This window comes from Drosophila grimshawi, unplaced genomic scaffold (genome assembly GCF_018153295.1).
Source record: "Drosophila grimshawi isolate 15287-2541.00 unplaced genomic scaffold, ASM1815329v1 contig_1367, whole genome shotgun sequence".
Lineage (NCBI taxonomy): Eukaryota > Metazoa > Arthropoda > Insecta > Diptera > Drosophilidae > Drosophila > Drosophila grimshawi.
Window position 1 is genome coordinate 10,225,493 of NW_025062889.1, and position 18,495 is coordinate 10,243,987.

The following is an 18,495-nucleotide window of genomic DNA, read 5'->3' on the forward strand; positions in this document are numbered from 1 at the left end:
CGCGGCATATTTAAATCCGAGCGTAATTAATGGCAATATAATTTACAACAAAAGATTTGCAGTTGATCCTGCCGAGAAATGCCACTGGGCCACCACAACTAGTATGCCAGACTGCTGCCAGGCTATTCTCTCAATGGTTTCGGCTGCTTCGAACTGCAGATGAGCTGCAATTTGTTTGCAACTGTGAGGCAAGATCAAATTCGATTGTTGCAACCTGTCTGTGCTACTTAATGATCGATATAGAATCCTGTGAGTAATTTTGATTCTTTGTATGTCCTTTTGTATATTTGGTTTGTAGCTCACTCGGCAGTCATCGCAACCCAATAAACCACCGCTCGCAGCATCAAGCATCAACATCGGCAACATCCCGTGGCACTTTGTGTACGCTTGCCGCAAAAGAGAGCTGTGGAAAAGAGCAGCGGCAGCAGTATATTCACAGCCGGCAGCAAATTGCCTGCAAAGTGTTACAATAATAAAAACTCATGCTTGGAGGCGTGTCCCAACATAAAACGGCTAACGAAACGAGCCAAAGAGGATACAAACAAGGGTGCAAGGGTAACCGAGCTGCCCCTTTTTGCCTTGTGGCAGGCAACTTTGTCCAAGGGGTGGTTGCCTTTTCTGCCTGCTCACCCAACACACACACACACACACACAATTAGAGATTCTTTTTTAACTCGGCAAACAAAAGTCAATTGTCGTAGCCAATAAGTCGCTAATGCAATTAACAACTCGCACACACAGTCACACAGGATATGAGGACTGAGAGTGCTGAGGCCCCTTTCGTTTCATTACATTACTAATAACTTGGCATGTGTGTGCGCCCTGCTCACGTCCCAGTGCCTGTGCCTGTGCCTGTGCCTCGTCCTGGCGGGTAGGCGTGACTCGTGAGACACCTGGAGTGATTGTTTGATGTGTGGCCAGGAGGAGTCGCTGTCAGCTCTCTCTCTCTCTCTCTCTCTCACAGGCAGTCGAGTATTTTGTGACAATTTGGTGCGTTAAATTACAAATCATTAGACACACCGAACCGAACCGAGAATGGGCTCGACGAGTTCCAGTTTCAGTTTCAGTTTCAGTTTGAGTCTCTGTATCGAATCGCCCAAATTGGCAGTTTAATTGTTCCAATTGACACCAAATCTTGTTTCGGACCCTCGAGTGTTGCCCAAATAAATGGGCAATGCTAGCTGATTTTGTCAGCTTTGGAGGCGTGCACAGTTAGCCAGGAATTTATTGTGGTGGTTAGCTGTAAATGATGACCAGCAGTTAGGCCAACAGTTAAGCAGCTAAGCGGTTCTTGAGCAGCATTAAACAAATATCTCTGCGTCACATTAATTCAATTGTTTTTATTTATTATTTACAATACAAAGCCTTGTCTATACACTCGGGCCAATTTTACTGGGGAGGGGGACATTCTTATGTACAAAAATAACTCGGCAAAAATAATGTTAACATAAATGTGTTTTTTTGTTTTTTGTTTTTGTTGCTGCATCTGCTGCCTCAATAAATACTGCGCGCCAGGGCCAATGAGGCGGCAGGACTGGGTGCTAATGCGCCAATCGGTGGCATGCCTACTCCCACTCCCACGCCCATGCTCATGCCCACACCAACACCAACACCAGCCACTGATGAGGCAGCAGCAGCAGCACCTGCATTGAACTTCTCAAAACCGCTAATCGCTTCCGTTGGCAGCTTCTTGCGCAAATCCGGTTTGGGTCCGCTGAGGCACATTTTCTCCAGCTGCTGGTGCTGGGAGCGCACAGCAAACCGATTCACATGCACGGGTATCGGCACCACAATTTTTGTGCCATTGGCACTGCCATTCCGGCCCAGACCGTGCGATGTGAGTCCGGCCTTGACGCGTTTCCATTTGGCGCGACGATTTTGAAACCAGATTTTCACCTAAAGCAAATCGAGTATGAAATTAGTTGCTCGTCTGCTTTCGGGGGTGACTCCTGGGACTCTTGGGACTCTGGACTCTGGACTCTCACCTGCACTTCACTCAATTTCAGACTTGTGGCTATTTGACTGCGCTCCGTGAGGCTGAGATACTTTTTGGCATGGAACTCGCGCTCCAGCTCCAGCAGCTGCTCCGATGTGAAAGCTGTGCGACGCCGTCGCGATTTCGAGCTGCTGCTGCTGCCACCGCCTTGGGACTCCTTGCCGCCGGCTTCGTGACGCGAGTGGCCGCCATCGTCATCACTGCAATCCTCACTATCCGAGTTTGTATACGCTATAAGAGAGCAAGCAAATCAAATCATAAATATATTATTTATAATGTAGCATTTCTCATAAACAGTTTGGCAAATGACCAACTGGCAACGGTTTGAAATAGAGAATTGAGCGGAAAGTAAGTTCCACTAAGCTTAAATTTCCGCAGAAACTCCTTAGCTAATTTTGCGATCCCAAATTGGAGGCATAAAGCGTAAAACGGTTGCAAGGAATTATTATTTTTTCTTTTCATTCTTCTGCTTTAAATACATTTTTTTTGGAAATGTGTTTCACTTTTTCACGAAATCCACAATCTATTTTTGTCTACAAATAAATGAACAAATTTTTTAATACTTTACAGATCTGAAAAATGAAATCCCTAAATAGAGAAGTCAAAAAACTAAAAGACAGGATTTCTTTTGTCTTTATTTGATGGGCCTTAAACTCATTTTAGACTCTATTCTGACAGATAAATCATTCTTAAATTTGTATATTACTTTTCTTTTCACATCTGCTTGTGCTTTTTTTTTTGCAGAGTCCGATTAAAAAGTAAAAAGCCACAGACTTCTAATCTCTAATCTATAAATTAGATAACCCTATCAATTCTTCCTACAAAAAGCCATATGATATATCAGATCTCAATCGTTTTATGTCCAAATCAAGGGAGAATCTGGTATTCTTCAAAGATTGTTAATGGTAGCTCTATAATTGTGTCAGATTAAAGTAAATTTTGAGTGATGACTGTGACCAGAAAAATTTGCTTTCCGTAGCAATAATATCCCATCCAAATTGTGTGGCCCTGGCTCTGTGGGAGACAAGGATTTAGGACTTAAGCACATTTTGTGACTGTAGGCTAAATCAAAAACTTTGTTCGCATAAATATGGTAACAAAAGAATATACCAAATAAATAATATACCAATATGAAAGCCCATACCTCTAAAAATACGTGTTTTGTAATTTTGAGGGCATGGAAAAAGAGAACGATGTGCAATCGATTCTAGACGAGAAAATAAAATCCAAATTTTGTTCATCAATTCAGTAAATCCTTTTTAAGAGCCACATAATCGATTTGGGAAAACGGGAGATGATATTGATCAAATTAAAGAAACTTCGTCTGTAATACAACTACAACAACTTTAATAATTGTAGCTTTCTTATCATCTGAGATGGACAAACTAACAGACAGAAATGAGTAAGAAATTGAATTGAAATTGATCTCATTATGTGTATATAAAGCATATAGATAATAAAAATACAACTCAGATTGAGCGCTGATTAAATTAACCATAATTAAGAGACTCAACATCCTGTCGAAGTATTTAGAAGCCCATTAACAGCACTTAACAACTGCTGGATCTGAGCTCAGCTTGGGTTTTCTGGCGTAAATGGTGTGTGTCATAACTTGTGGCAAACATATTTATTTATAACTGGAGACATGTGTGTCCAAATGACGGCCACACTTGACTTGGCCGACAAACGCCCCATTCCCAATCCAACAACAGCAACAGCAACAACAACAAGGAGCCCAAGACAACACTTGAAACATAATATGCGTATTTTGTGGTCATGAAGATGAGGGTGAGGCTGAAGCTGAGGCTGAGGGTAACGATGAGCAACTTGGTTAGCACATTCATCCCCCTCGGGCTGCCTGATTATTTTGTGTAACGCTTAAGCGCTTTTTTAACACTTACACGCATCAGATATGCCCATTGCCTGCTCTGTCACTGATTTATTTGCGGGGGTAGATCGCTTTAAGTGTTGTATATATTTATATATATATTTACACCCCCAAAACATAACTCGATTTGCAGTTATGAATACGTTAAATTCGTTTTGCCAAATTGATTTAAAATGCTTCGGACAGACCCAGAGCACAAGTCATGGATGTCATTTGGAGATGACGAGGACTCATTAAAATGCGGTTGGCTAAAAGTTTTCCTCTTTTCGTTTTTAGGTTTTTCCATTTCAATGGCTAAATCGCTACGTTTGTCAAAATGTCAGTTTCATTCTTGATGTTATTATTGTTACTCCATCTCTGTCTCTCTCTCTCTCTCTCTCTCTCTCTCTTTCTCTGTCGCTGTCTCTGCCTGCTGCTCGCTGCTAAGCAAGAGTTGAAAACTTTGCTGCTTTGATTGACATCAAACATTGGGTCTTAATGCGTTTTATGCTAATGTTGCCTATGATTTGACTGAGTCATTTTAATTACCATGACAAAAACAATTTCAATCCGTAGACCACAAACAACCAGGACACGTCGGGGGAATAGGATTGGAAATGAGAATTCGTCTAGAGAAACTTAATTTTTGCGAATCTTGCTTGAGCTAAGAATGAAAAGCTTTTTTGTTTTTGGCGATGATTACCTCCATTGCGACTTTTATCCAGATCGGCGTTGTAGTTCTGAGGCGACATGGTTAGGCTAATGTCGCTGCACGAGTCCCCGCTGCACTCGTAATCCTCATCCATGCCCACATCAACGGCTGGCTCCGTGCTGGGGCTGCTGTGTGACTTTGAGGGCGAGTAGGCGGGATGTGGCGATGGCTCTTGGCAGCCAGTGGCAGCCAGTGCCTGATGCGGATGTGAATGTTGACTCTCGTCCTGTGCCCGGGCTGCGGCCATATGCTGGAGCCGCGCATGCACGCTCAGATTGTGTACATAATCCTGATTCATGAGCTCCGCCAAACGTCGATAGCTCAGATCCGTGGGCGCTGTGACAGCAGCATTGAAGGGCAGGAATCGATTGTCCAACGGATGCGGCATCGGCAGACGACCCAAATCGACGTCGTTGCTTTGATTTGGTTTGGTCGAACTAAGGCTGAGATTGTCCAAGGCATGCGTCGGCTGGGGCGGCAGTGGTGGTGCCAATTGTGGCTGCGGTTCCTTGCCGGCAAACGGCGAACCCAAATAACAACCGCCGGCAATTAAATGGCTGAGCCGCTCATGATTCTGGGCAAAGTACCCGTGCAGCCAGGGATTGTAAAGCGGAAACTGGGTCAGGCCCAGCGCTGAACTGGCCACAATAGCGCGTGCATTTATCTGCCGATTACTATCCCGATCACGTTCCCGATCCCGATCCCGATCCTGTTCCGGTTCCAGGTCCTGTTCCTGCTTGCGTTCGACATTGCCTGCCGATGGTAAAACGGCAGGTGTTTGATTGGCAATCAGACTCTCGATGGAGAAGGGTTTCGGAAACGGTTTGCTGACCAATTTCGTGCTGCTCTCCACCGGCGGCACCAGCAGCGCCGCATGCTCGTTTTGCATCATCAACAACCTAATTCGCTTCGGACACGTGACGCGCGCAACGCTTGACGCAGTGAACCGTTCAAAGAACTGCGCGCAAATGAAAGCCAAAGCAGCCAAAGCAGTCAAAGCAGCCAAAGCAACACACACAGCGCACACACACGCACACACACACACACACATACATACACACACGCGACGACGCCTTGCGCCCAACTGCTGTCAAACAAAAGCAACCACCGCTGACACACCGGAAGAGCGAGAGGGAAAGCAAGAGAGAGGCCGATATAGAGAGAGAGGGAGAGAGAGAGAGAGAGCGAAGTAGCTCCGCCTTGCTAATGGCCAATATGGCGCGCTATGCTAGCGCGTTGGGCGTCTGTGATTGGCTGCCTGCTAATTGCTGGCAAACCGGTTGAGCTTCTCTGTTTGCTGTTTTGCTGTTTTGTGTGTGTTGGGGTTGTTCCTGCGGCTAAACAAGCTGCCTAATTGCTTTCTGCTCGAGTCATCATGCCCTAATCGGACTCTGTCTCCGATCCAGACTAACCTAAACCATTGTGGAGACATTAAGCGACTGAGTGAGTGAGTGAGAGGTGCTTAGAAGTGTGTGCTGGGGGAGGTGGGTGTTGGGTTGACGATTTGTTTGGTCTCGTGTGGCATATTAGTGAGCAATTTAAATTCAGACGTGAGTGCAAGTAGGTGTTGCACTTGCCAGCACACACACACACATCAGTTGTGCCTCTGCTGCAAATGGTGTTTCTTAGAATATTGCAATGATTTAAGTTAATTGAGCAGGAAAGTTATAAAACCCAAAAATCTTAATAACTTTAGAGCTCAAGAATTAATATTAACAAAAACAGGATGAGATATTTCCATATATATTCATAAACAACATTTACAAAACCCTTTATTATTGATTTTACTTCTGAAAACTGTAGCAGAACTGTAGTAGAAAATGAGTTGTGAATAGTTGAGACTAGTTCACTAGAAGTTCACTTCTAGTAATAATTAAAATAGAAAGTGGAAATTGTAATATAATGTTAATAATAATTTATTTAAAATAACTTATTTCTTGGAACAATCATAATTTTTAGTAAAATAGTCAAATCTTTAAAATATACACTTTCTAATTTACAAGCTATTGTGCTCAGAAAGCATATTTTATTAACAGCTCATTTTATGCATTCCACACTCTATTAAAAAAAAAGGTTTACTAACTCCAAAACGCATTTTCCTGCAAATTAAACTACAAATTTGACTTGTTCCTTTCACATGGACATCTCATTTTCGTGACATATAAAATTTAAAATGAATATAAGAAGCCATTGAAAAAATCATCATAATTGTAAAGCTTCAAAGTTAGCTACACTCTGTGAAAAGAGAAAAAATCGATAAACGTAAGTTTATCCGTCTTTTTCATCCGGAAATTCCTGTCATTTTGTGATTTTCTTGATCATGAAATACTAATTTAGCCCTCTCCGCAATTATTATGCCAGACACACTTCACACACTTGCCAATTGGCATTTGTTGCTTAAATTGGGCAGTCAAAAAAAATTTGGATTTTTGTTGGCAATTAAAAATAAATTTCGGTCACGTTTGAGTGTTTAAAATATTTTACGAACACTTTAAATTGCAATGCGAGTAGATTATAGTTTATTTTGTTTGGCGTTAGGCATAAATTAAAATATAATTATGCGCCTTGTCGGCGATTATAGTTATAATGATGAAAGCTTGTAATTTTTTGGCACTCTGTCAATTATGCCTGGCAGCGAGCTGTACAAAGAAATGTCGCCTATCTATATATAATATATACATATATATACATATTATGTGTGTATGTATATATATAAGTCTCCCTGGCGGGAAACGGACAAATTAACGAAATCCAACGAAGCGTTTCATGCGCTCAAATAAATCAGGGCGCTGTTGACACCCGGGTTGTGGCCCAACCAAGACATCTTGCTATAGTGTATACCCAGATACAGATACAGATACAGTTCGAGAAACACAACAGAAGAGAACGGCGCGCCTAAATCGAAATTATTTACTGACAAATTGTTGTGAATGCTTTGCATAGTTTGAGACTCGTTTGCAGTGCTTAAAAATGCGCACAAAATAAAATAAAATAAAAACAATTACAAGTGCAGTGAGAGGAGACTGCAGACGGGTCCATCAATATATATACATATATATCTATACATATATATGATGACAACCAAATAGTTTCTTATATTGTGATGGCTACCAGCCCCTAAATTATATCGTTCGTTTAATACAAATTTAATAATCATTACGTTTCTGGGTTCGGAAATGCGAAGTCGAACATGTGTTCGCTTGCTTTGACCGCAAACCCAACGAAAGCTGTCCAATGTTTACCCAACAATTGACACGCCCAGTTAACAATTTGCGGGCAGGTCCGTGCATGGCCACGGCAACGGCTGTCCGTTCGTCCGTAATTGTGTCATTTTAACCCTTTACAACTGGTTCACATGACAATTGTTGTTGTTTGTTGGTCTATTGTCAAAGCAGTAATTATGCATAGCACATCGATTGGTTATACAGTTTAATTGCAAATTGGAAAGTAATTATAGTTGTCAGATACATAGTTCGGGCATTATTTATTTAGTAATTAATAGGCTCTCCATGGGTTTGCCCAGTTATACAATAACTATTTGATTATTGGCGTTTTGGAATTTAGGGCTATTTGATATTTAAAAAGAGCGCCCACGTACCATGGCAGCGAGCTTACAACAGCTTGCAAGACCAGGGTCGCTAATGTTATCGATTGCTCTGCTATTATAAAAGGGTATCATATGTCTGGCTATCTCCATATTCTATCAGGTGGCAACCCTTCTTTTTCACTAAAAACGTTTTGCGATTCTTTCTCACGGCGGCTTTTCGTAGGTAAATAATTACAAAATTAACAAAGCATCACGAACTAAAAGTATGAACTATCAATCTCAAAAGTGAAACCATGTTCCCAACTATAATATTTTGTGCATATTGCAAGCGTACTTGCAATAATTACGGAAACATATATCTCGAAAAATCGATTGAAAATTGGCTTCTCTTCAATAGAATAATGTGCTTCAAATTAATAATGTGAATGTGTTTTTCTTTTATAGGTAATTATGCCAGAGCTAACTGAAATTAAGAACGAGGCACCCTCGACCTCCGCGGAGGCGAAACTGTCGGAGGACGTCGATGTGCGTGTCGAGGACGATGGCAGCGAGAGCGATTCGGATATGATACCCGGATTGGAGGAGGCAGAGACTGGCACCACTCAGTTGGGCGGCGGCGCCACCGGTCTGCCCATCGATGTGGTCTCGAAGGCGAAGCAGTCGCGCGGTGAGAAGAAGGCGCGCAAAATCATGCTCAAGCTGGGCCTGAAGCAGATTCAGGGTGTCAATCGTGTCACCATTCGCAAGTCGAAGAACATTCTGTTCGTCATCAACAATCCGGACGTGTACAAGAATCCCCACAGCGACACATACATTGTCTTCGGTGAAGCCAAGATCGAGGACCTGTCGCAGCAGGCTCAAGTTGCCGCCGCCGAGAAGTTCAAGGCTCCGGAGGCTGCTGGCGCTGCTGATAGTGTGGGTGCTACTACATCGGTGGCTCCCATTGCAGAGGAGGATGAGGAGGAGGTCGACGACACGGGCGTAGATGAGAAGGACATTGAGCTGGTCATAACGCAGGCGAATACGACGCGTGTGAAGGCCATCAAGGCGCTGAAGAACAACAACAACGATATCGTTAACGCCATCATGGAGCTGACCATGCTCTAAGGCGATGCGCAGGGAACGTCGTTGCTTTCGTTGAACACCCGCCTTTCGATAAACTACAAATTAAAAACCGATCCCAAGCCCCCTTCAAGCATTATGTGCATGCGTCTCCCAGCTTGCTCAACAACTGTCGGGACAACAATTTAACAGAACAACTTTAAAGTGACAAGAATAAAGTGACATGCTTTTCAAAATTAACGTACAACTTTTTATTATTGTTGTTAACATTATTATGTACTTTTATCATTAATTTTAATAGATTCATTTCATTCATTCTCTGTAGTTTCGAGTTGTTTTCCCAAACCTTTGGTTAGTTGGGTAGTAGAATTATGACTTTGGCTAGCTACAATTTAAGATAGATATTTTTTAGCAAAGGGTTTAAGTACATTGTTTTTGGACACAGCTTGGGTTCACTTTTAAAGACTAGAAAGAGACTGGCTGCTACTCGGTGGACGCCACTACGGATTTGAGAACACGAGCTTGGCTGCGTGACTGCAAGCGTATATCAGCCGGCGTCTGCATCCAGGGTTCGCCATCCGCCTGCATGGGAACCGTTGCATTCACGCGCAGCTGCAACACATCAGATTTAGATTAAAAATGTGCAACTATATTTATTATATATATATGTATATAGTGGCTGTAGTTACCCTTATCTGTTTGGCTTGACCAATGCGCACCGGTTTGCTAATGTTGCACTGCAACTGGGCAATGTGAAAGGATGAGACGATGCCAAACACCTCCATAATGCCATCAGAGATGGAGTTTATAATGCGTTTCTCGCCATTCGAGTTGCTAATTTCGCACAGCTTGCAACCGGCGCCCCAAGAGTCAATATTGAGAAATACCAGCGATTGCAGTTCCGGCAGTTCAACTAACTTATTATCTAAATATAGTTCCAGCTTCTGCTCGATGCGTTCGCAATCCGGCTGCATGACCTGCTGTGTGCCAAATGTGAAGTACAGCAACTGCATGGGAGTAAATTAATATATGAATATATATAAATGAATATATAATAACAATAGACGAACCTTGTTGAATATGCGACTGCTAAGCAAATAGAAGCGAGATTCGCGCGTCTTGTGGAAGTTGTAGGTGATGTAGGCATCGACGCCAACGCTGAAATAGTTGTACACGTGTATTGTCTTTATGGGATGTCTTTGTATGGGCAGCCGGAAGTGGAGCTTCTCGATTTGCAGATCATATCGATCGAGATTCACGGAACGAGCCCTCTTAACACTGCGCAATATCTGCAGCGGATCGAGGACAGATGGCGGCTCGGCTCCCCAGCCGAGCACACGCGACAAATCGTTGCCAGTTCCCAGTGGCATAATGGCCACGGCAGGCTGTGGCTTTATATTGAGTGTGTAGATGGTGTTGAGCACCCAACCAATTGTGCCATCTCCACCAGCCACCAGGATGCGACAAGGACGAGGACTCGTCTTAGCCACCCACTGCAAGGCATCCTGTGGACCGCGGGTGCCCAGTTCCATAACTTGCATGGGATGCAAATAGCCACGCAGCAGCGACAACACATTCGAGGCCGTGCTGCTGCCCGATTTCGTATTGGCAATCACAATCAACGGTTCCCAGTTCTCAATGTTTGGCGGCTTGATGCCGGCAAGGTGCAAGCGAACAGATTCACGCGTCCTGGCTGCCACAATGCTGTAGGGTGGATATATCATGTCACTGAACTCGCCAAAATCACACACAGCCTTGGTGTCCACACTCTTGTAGCAGTTGTCGTGATAGCAGCGCTGACACCAGGCACACCGCCAGCCAAACAGACCCGGTTCCGAGCTGCTGCTGTGATGATCCACTTCTGTCTCTTGGCCACACGCGGCACAGCTGTAGCTCATCGGTAAATTGCCGCGCACCCACAAGTGTTGCACTGTATCCACGTTGCGCAACCATTTGTCCTTGCAGTGATACTGGGAATCCGCCTGGCGCTGACACGATGGCTCCGAGTGCGTGCAAATGCCGCAACAGTCGCAGAAGAGGCCCGCCGATGGCGTCAACAATATCTCACACACATTACAGAAGCAGGCCTAATGAGCGTGGAGAATGGGTAGAGAGAAATTACGTTTTTCTGTGTGGAGGCGCCCCTTACCTGTTCAAGAATTTTTATTGATTTCCAGCTGTGACGTGTTTTGCCCGATATGCAAATGACAACATCTTCGGCCAGAAGACTGCGACAAAAGACGAAGAGCACGCTAAGCGCTACTAGGGAGCCAATCAGTGCCTCCCAGCTCAGCTCAATGCTGGCAATATCCATTACACGAATTTCTTATTACATCAATTGCTCGCACATATTTACATTTTTCATGTTTTGTTTGATGTTTTTTTTTTATTAGTTGGCCCACCTAATTATAGCCGGTGCTGTAAAATGCACACAAACAGCTGGTCAAATTCTGTTACAGATGGACTGTGGGAAGCGATAGTTTGTCGATTGTTGTGAGGTCCAAATAAGCAATACAATATGGGATTGCAAACAAAAAATTATAATTACTAAGTTTTGTGTGTATTAAACTTGTCAGATTAATATGTGATATTTTTATTATTTCAATAGAGATTAATTATTTAGTTAGCATATCATATTTTATGTGAGATGTGACCATATTCTAGGTATTAGTCTCACTTCTTATCGATATCTATCGAATCACCGGCACTGGCTGTTTATTGAGCAGTGCTGCAAAACAACGACAAGGTGGCCGCACGTGGACGCACACATTTTTTAAAAAACATCTTTTCGCTTGCGAACGTGTGCTGAAATCGCGAAAATATGGGACGCAAAGCGGAGTACAGTGAAAAACAAAAAAAGGGTCCCGGCCGCAAGGCTCGCAAACAGGGGCCACCAAAGTTTCCAAAGAAATCATTTGGTATTATAATGAAGCCTATGCCGTTGATCAAATATTGAAATGTTTAATTCTAGCGCCGCTCGACGATGAGGACAAGAAGCTATCGCACCGTCAAAAGCAACGCGTGGCCAAGCGAGATCAAAAGAAGATAGTGCAGAAGGCAAAATTGAAGGAGAAGCGTGCTCAACAGCCCCGCAGGCGAAAGCCGTATAACAGCGACAGCGAGCCGGAAGAAGAAGAGCAGCAGGTGGAGCAACCAGCGGAGTCATCGGACGAGGAGGTGCCACAACTTGTGCCAGTCCAAAAAAAACAAAAGTCGAATGGCTATTCAGATGATAATAATGATTGGCTAACACTAAAATCGGGAAAGCAGCAGAAAAAGAGTGTGAAAAGCAAAGAAATAGAGCTGGAAGAAGAGGATGATGAAGTGTCTGAAAACGAAATAGAAGCTAATTCAGATGAGGAAGCTGAAGAAGGCGATGAAGATGTGAACGAGAGTCTAGAGGAAGAGGAGGAAGAATTTATGGATGATGATAACGACGCTCAAATTGGTAAATTGGACGATCTGTTTGACGATGATGAGCTCATCTCCGAACCAGATCAAGATCAAGCAATTGACAGTGAAAATGGTCAGGAATCTGACGAAGATGATGTTGATGACGATGATGACGATGACGATGATGACGATGACGATGATGATGACGATGATGGTGAGAACAAGTTGCCCATTGAGCGCGCCAACAAAAAACTTAAGAAACGTCAGGAAAAAGATGCCATATTGTCACGTGAGGAGATGCAAATGTCCGTTGATCAGTCTGAAGTGTTCCATTTGCCCGAATCGGGCGAAGATGCTGACAAAGAATTGTCCTTGCAAGATGTGCAGCAGCGCATCAAGGATATTACACAAGTGCTCTCTGACTTCGGCAAGTTCCGAGAGGAGGGTCGCTCACGTAGCGAGTATGTGGATCAGCTGCGTCAAGATCTGTGCTTGTACTACAGCTACAACGAGTTTCTCATGTCCAAGCTGATGGACATATTCAAATTGAGCGATCTGTTGGAGTATTTGGAGGCCTCAGAGGTGGGTTATCAAAATTGTATGTAGACTAACAACTTACAAATGTATTCCATTCTTCAGATAGCGCGTCCGCTGACCATACGCACAAATTCGTTGAAGACACGTCGTCGTGATCTAGCTGGCGCCTTAATTAATCGCGGCGTCAATCTCGATCCGCTGGGCAAGTGGACAAACGTGGGCCTGGTCATTTTCAATTCGACGGTGCCGCTGGGCGCCACACCCGAGTATTTGGCTGGACATTATATGATACAGGGCGCCTCCTCGATGCTGCCCGTGATTGCATTGGCTCCGCAGGAGAAAGAACGTGTGCTGGACATGTGCTCGGCGCCGGGCGGCAAAGGATCGCACATAGCGGCCGTCATGAAGAATACGGGCGTCTTGTTCGCCAACGATGCGAATCGAGATCGCATCAAGGCTGTTGTAGCTAATTTCCATCGATTGGGCATTGTGAATGCGGTTGTCAGCTGCGAGGATGCCACCAAATTTCGCAATATTATGACGGGCTTCGATCGAGTGCTTCTCGATGCACCGTGCACCGGCACCGGTGTCGTCTCCAAGGATCCGAGTGTTAAAACAACCAAATCGGAAATAGATGTGCAGCGTTGCTATAATTTGCAGCGCAAGCTTTTGCTCACTGCCATTGATTGTGTGGATGCGAAATCCTCAACGGGTGGCTATATCGTCTATTCCACGTGCTCCGTCCTGCCCGAGGAGAACGAGTGGGTAATTGATTATGCGCTCAAGAAGCGTAATGTTAAACTGGTGCCGCTGGGCATTGATTTTGGTGAGCCAGGATTTACCAAGTTCCGTCAGCATCGTTACCATCCCAGCTTGAATTTGAGCAAGCGCTTCTATCCCCACACGAACAACATGGATGGCTTCTACGTGGCCAAGTTGAAAAAGTTCTCCAACACAATACCCATCACCAAGGAACAGCAGGAAGCAGATGAGAAGCAGCTGGACGAAGCAATTGCAGCAGATCAACCAGAGGCGAAGACGACAACAGACAAAGACGCGGGCGGGGAGGAGGCAATCGCAACTGATGCTGCCACACGCAAAGCGAAAGGAAAACGAGCTGGCAAACCCACGCTAACAGATGTGGAACAAGATCTGAAAAAGAAGAAGCTTGAGCAAAGCAAAACAAAATATGTGGCCAATGTTTTCGAGAAGCCCATCAAAGTGCCTAAAAAGCCCAAGGTGGAGCAAATTGTTCCTCCTACCCAGGAACCAAAAGAAAACGGCAAGAAGAAAGAGAAGGTCCAAAAAAATGGTCACCAAGCAAGCAGTAGCAATTTGAAGCCGGAGCCCAAACCAGCAGCTAAACTAACTAAGAAACTGTCGGAAGCGAAGCGAGTGGATTTAGATGAAGTACCTCTGCTGGAGGGCAAACCCATAAAAGGGCAAAAACAACTTAAAACCAAGTCCAAGCAACTGGGACAGCTGAAAAAATCCAAGAAGCCGACAGATAAAAAGCAAAGATTCAAGAAATGAGCATAAATCCAATTAGTATATAGAATTTTATTGAAATATTTTGTTTGGTTAGTCAAGAAGCTGGAAATATTTAAGCTACCCGAAGAGTCTATCTCTGCGTGAATAACCGAAACTGATTATTTGTTTTTATAATAGGAACTTAAGGTTTGGATTATAAATATATTTATAATCAACATTATAATGATATGGCGTTTTATTAATTAAGGGCTGGAGATGGAAAAGAAATTTGTGTTTTATTTAAAATACTACAACAAGTTTGAAGACTAATTACAGATTACAAAGCTGTACAGATTTACAGTTTATGATGACTATAAAAATGTGCAGAAATTTCCGGGACCGTATCGTTATTAAAGACCTCAGCTACGAGTTCCAGATCTTCAGTCTGCTTCGTTAAGCTCTTAATTCGCCAGCAGCTCTATTTTTATTGCCTCCACTGTATGTCACACATCATATGTTTGTAGTTACTTAGTCATGTTTGTGCTCTGATTGTTTCAAATACAATCATTAAAAGCGAGCTAATATTAAAGCTTAGACTCAAAGCTCTTGTTGATAAGTAATTAAATGGTTTGCATGTTAAATTTCACGCCCAGTTTGTGAATGAAGCAGCGATGTCAAGTTTGCAATTGGCTTTGCTGTGCATTGTTTTGGCACCTTTGGCACAATGCCAAGTAGATATTAATGTGGCTATGATGGGACAGATCTATTCAAATCTAGATCGCAGCAGCTCACCATGTGCAAACTTATGGGCTCACTCATGCGGCAATTGGTCAGGCAACTACATGGACAACTTTGAGCGGGCCGAGGCGAGCTATGCGAAGGCAATGGCCTTAGTGCTGAGTGGAACTCACGACAAGGAGGGGGAGAATGCAACACATCTGTTGCAACAAATACGTGATTATTTTGCTTCGTGTGTTATCAGCGATCAGGAGTTGCAATTGCCACACGAACTCATCTCTGGCCACTTGGAATGGACAAATGCAGCTGGCAGACTGCGTAAATACGGTGTTAATGGCGTCTTCCTGGATGAGTCAGTCGATGTTGCCTACAACGATTCGAGACGTTATGTAATACAACTAAAGATGCCAGCCCAAAATGACCATTTGGTAAATATAATTGAATAGCTACATTCAGAATAAGAAAGCGCTACTCGCCTTCTTATTCTTAAAGCTAATTTCTAAAATTGAAGGGTGTTCGACTTTGTTTTTCTTTATTTCAGGTGGGTTTTTCTAAAATGTTGAATAAATATGTCTAGCTTCCACAGAGTGTTTCTTTTATAGATGTGTACGTAGAAGAAATCTTATATTAGCTTACATTATTATTATTTTAAGATTTCACATAATTAGACAATTTTTGTATATTTATTATTGATTACAATGTAACTTCCCTTTCCAAGCCCATGGCAACACTTTCCCCCGAGCTGCAGCAGCTGGACAGAGAGCTACGAGAATTGTGCCGCAAATACCGCAGAGAGGAGCCAACACTCCAATCTTGGACACTGGGCGAGCTAAAGCAGCAAATACCGCAAATCGATTGGAAAAACTATTTCGAGGCGCTGCTCGAAGTGGAGCCGAAAGATGACCAACTTCGTGTGGAGGTCAGTGATGTTGGGTACCTGCGAGAGTTAGGCACATTGCTGCAGAATAGGAGCACAACCAGTCTGCAATTATATCTAACAATACGCCTGACCAGTTTTGCACGGAAAGCTAATCCCAACACAGGGCTTTGGTCAAGAGTTCATAGCTGTATTCAACATATGCGCGCCGTGCTGCCGCTGGGCATGAACTACATCTACGATCGATATGTTTACAGGACACGGTCGGAGGATACGCGACAGCTCATGGAAATCTTCACCAGTTTGCGTAGAACATTTAACAAGTACTTGGATTACAATCACATGGAGTTAAGTCCACAGGAATTGGACTATGTGCGTGCCAAACTGGCCGGAGTTCACCTCAAGCTGGGCAATTTGCCGGATGCGACAACCTCGGGGGACTTCTACGATAGCCATTATGCCAGTGCAAACTTTTCTCGTTCGGATTTCCAGCATAATTTTTGGCAGGCACTGCGTCTTCGTACACGGCTACAACACGCCCCATTGCTGCAACATGGAGCCGTCTTGCAACCCGAACTTTACTATCTTAACGATGATGTGTTAAGTGCTCGCAATGCGCCCTATTTTGAACATGAAAGGAACACTCTAACCGTGCCCCTGATCTTTATGCAGTGGCCCTTCTACGATTATCGCCTGCACTCCGTATTTCAATATAGCCTAATGGGTTTTATATTGGGACATGAGCTAATGCACGGCTTCGAGCAGGACGGCATTCTCTTTGATGCCACCGGCAATGAGTCGGAGCTGGGTTTGCAACTGCGTCAGCAGCCAAGATTTCAGGCAGCCCTAAAATGTGTCCAGAAGACGCCAACGGCATCGCTGAAGGAGCGATTGGCGGATGTGAATGGTCTTCAGCTGGCATATGATGCATTCTTTGGCATTGGTCACGACTCCCAACGATTCGAATATCGACCGTATGACTTTGAGAGGGAGTTGCTGGCACCGCAACTCTTTCATCTAAACTTTGCCCAGTTCTTTTGTGGTCGATTGCCATTGGCCATTGACCATGACATGGACGATGTGCGTGTGAATGTGGCTGAGAGTAACTTAAAGCAATTTTCCACTGATTTCAATTGTCAACAACAGGCACCATTCACCGGCTGTGAAATGTGGCGCCCAAGCACATAGTGGAATGTACAAAACATTGTTACACTCTTCAAAAAATCAACCTCCTTTTGGCGCCAGTGTTTGATCAGCCTATTATTAAGAAATTTCCAAAAAGTGTATGGTTGTGGCTTCCTAAAAACTATGGTTTGTTTCACAGTGAATCTTTATAAAACGTAGCCAAAAAATATGCATAATTTCCAGAGTGTTGTTTTCTATGCCGTAAATTGAATGCGATTTCTTTTTACTTGTATATATTATTAAAAAATATTAGTATTTTTAGACTTCACATATACACAAGCATCTTATACACCATTGTTTATAAAATTCATATATCTAACTTGAAAGATTTTACGAGTTCTAAAATAATAAATAGAAAAAATCGACGTATTTTTGAAATTCTCTATTTACGGTTTTCCCTATTTTTAGTACGATTTAATAAAATTGAGGCCAACTTTTTTCAAAGTGTATATAGAAAACAAACATATAGTTTTGATGAAATTCAAATGGACATTCAGTTGTAATTTCAATTTTCCCCGAATAATTATACCATAAAATGTGCTTTTCGCACAGGGTGTCTATTTGTATTCATCGTCATAAATAGTCGACAAAAGGTATATAACGACCCATTCCGTTTGATTGCCTCCACTGCAGTTATCAGGAAAAGGCATTGTCAACGACTTTGCCACACGCACACAATGCCAATTGAATGCAAATGCAAATACAAACACAGGTCAGCAGCGCATTACAATTGGCAAGCAAACACCAATTACGAGATACTCTGTCAACAATTCGAACAAGTGACAAGAGCAGCTTCGCAGCTGCACTCATGCATAACCCGAGCAGGTTATAGACAGTTAGACACAGAGAGAGAGAGAGAGAGATGGATATTGTGAGGCAAGCGTTTATTAATTTCAACCAAAGTAGTAATTATACAAACCGACAGAGCAAATGAACATTGTAAAATCAAACCAAATATACTCATTTAGCATGCTTGTGAGGGCGTATAACGGAACGCCGGTCTCAGCTAAGCGAAAGCTTCTTTGCTCTTTGGCTCTCTGTCGCACTAACTAACACACTGACACTAACTCAGGTTGGCATCACAGCCACATGTTGCTGCGAGCGTCTGTCT

At 43.4% G+C, this 18,495-nt stretch overlaps 5 protein-coding genes across 5 annotated transcripts; 3 read left to right on the forward strand and 2 right to left on the reverse strand.

Moving 5' to 3' along the window:
* Positions 1-1,320: 1,320 nt before the first annotated feature.
* Positions 1,321-5,522, reverse strand: LOC6560153 (homeobox protein unplugged). Its single transcript, XM_001986315.2, has 3 exons — positions 4,567-5,522; positions 1,986-2,227; positions 1,321-1,896 (listed from the first exon to the last, which is right to left on the reverse strand). The coding sequence occupies exons 1-3, from the start codon at positions 5,465-5,467 to the stop codon at positions 1,495-1,497; spliced, it is 1,545 nt and encodes a 514-aa protein (XP_001986351.1). The 5' UTR covers positions 5,468-5,522; the 3' UTR covers positions 1,321-1,494.
* Positions 5,523-8,277: 2,755 nt separating this feature from the next.
* Positions 8,278-9,424, forward strand: LOC6559930 (nascent polypeptide-associated complex subunit alpha). The gene is made up of 2 exons (XM_001986316.3): positions 8,278-8,345; positions 8,567-9,424. Exon 2 carries the CDS (start codon positions 8,573-8,575, stop codon positions 9,227-9,229), a length of 657 nt encoding a protein of 218 aa, XP_001986352.1. The 5' UTR covers positions 8,278-8,345; positions 8,567-8,572; the 3' UTR covers positions 9,230-9,424.
* Positions 9,409-11,662, reverse strand: LOC6559931 (diacylglycerol kinase epsilon). The gene is made up of 4 exons (XM_001986317.2): positions 11,334-11,662; positions 10,255-11,271; positions 9,874-10,191; positions 9,409-9,796 (listed from the first exon to the last, which is right to left on the reverse strand). The coding sequence occupies exons 1-4, from the start codon at positions 11,496-11,498 to the stop codon at positions 9,668-9,670; spliced, it is 1,629 nt and encodes a 542-aa protein (XP_001986353.1). The 5' UTR covers positions 11,499-11,662; the 3' UTR covers positions 9,409-9,667.
* A 254-nt stretch (positions 11,663-11,916) lies between these two features.
* LOC6560252 (25S rRNA (cytosine-C(5))-methyltransferase nop2) lies at positions 11,917-14,828 on the forward strand. Its single transcript, XM_001986318.2, has 3 exons — positions 11,917-12,102; positions 12,156-13,159; positions 13,217-14,828. The coding sequence occupies exons 1-3, from the start codon at positions 12,006-12,008 to the stop codon at positions 14,645-14,647; spliced, it is 2,532 nt and encodes an 843-aa protein (XP_001986354.1). The 5' UTR covers positions 11,917-12,005; the 3' UTR covers positions 14,648-14,828.
* Positions 14,829-15,255: 427 nt separating this feature from the next.
* Positions 15,256-17,688, forward strand: LOC6560253 (neprilysin-1). The gene is made up of 2 exons (XM_001986319.2): positions 15,256-15,750; positions 16,041-17,688. Exons 1-2 carry the CDS (start codon positions 15,256-15,258, stop codon positions 17,385-17,387), a joined length of 1,842 nt encoding a protein of 613 aa, XP_001986355.1. The 3' UTR covers positions 17,388-17,688.
* Positions 17,689-18,495: the final 807 nt, after the last annotated feature.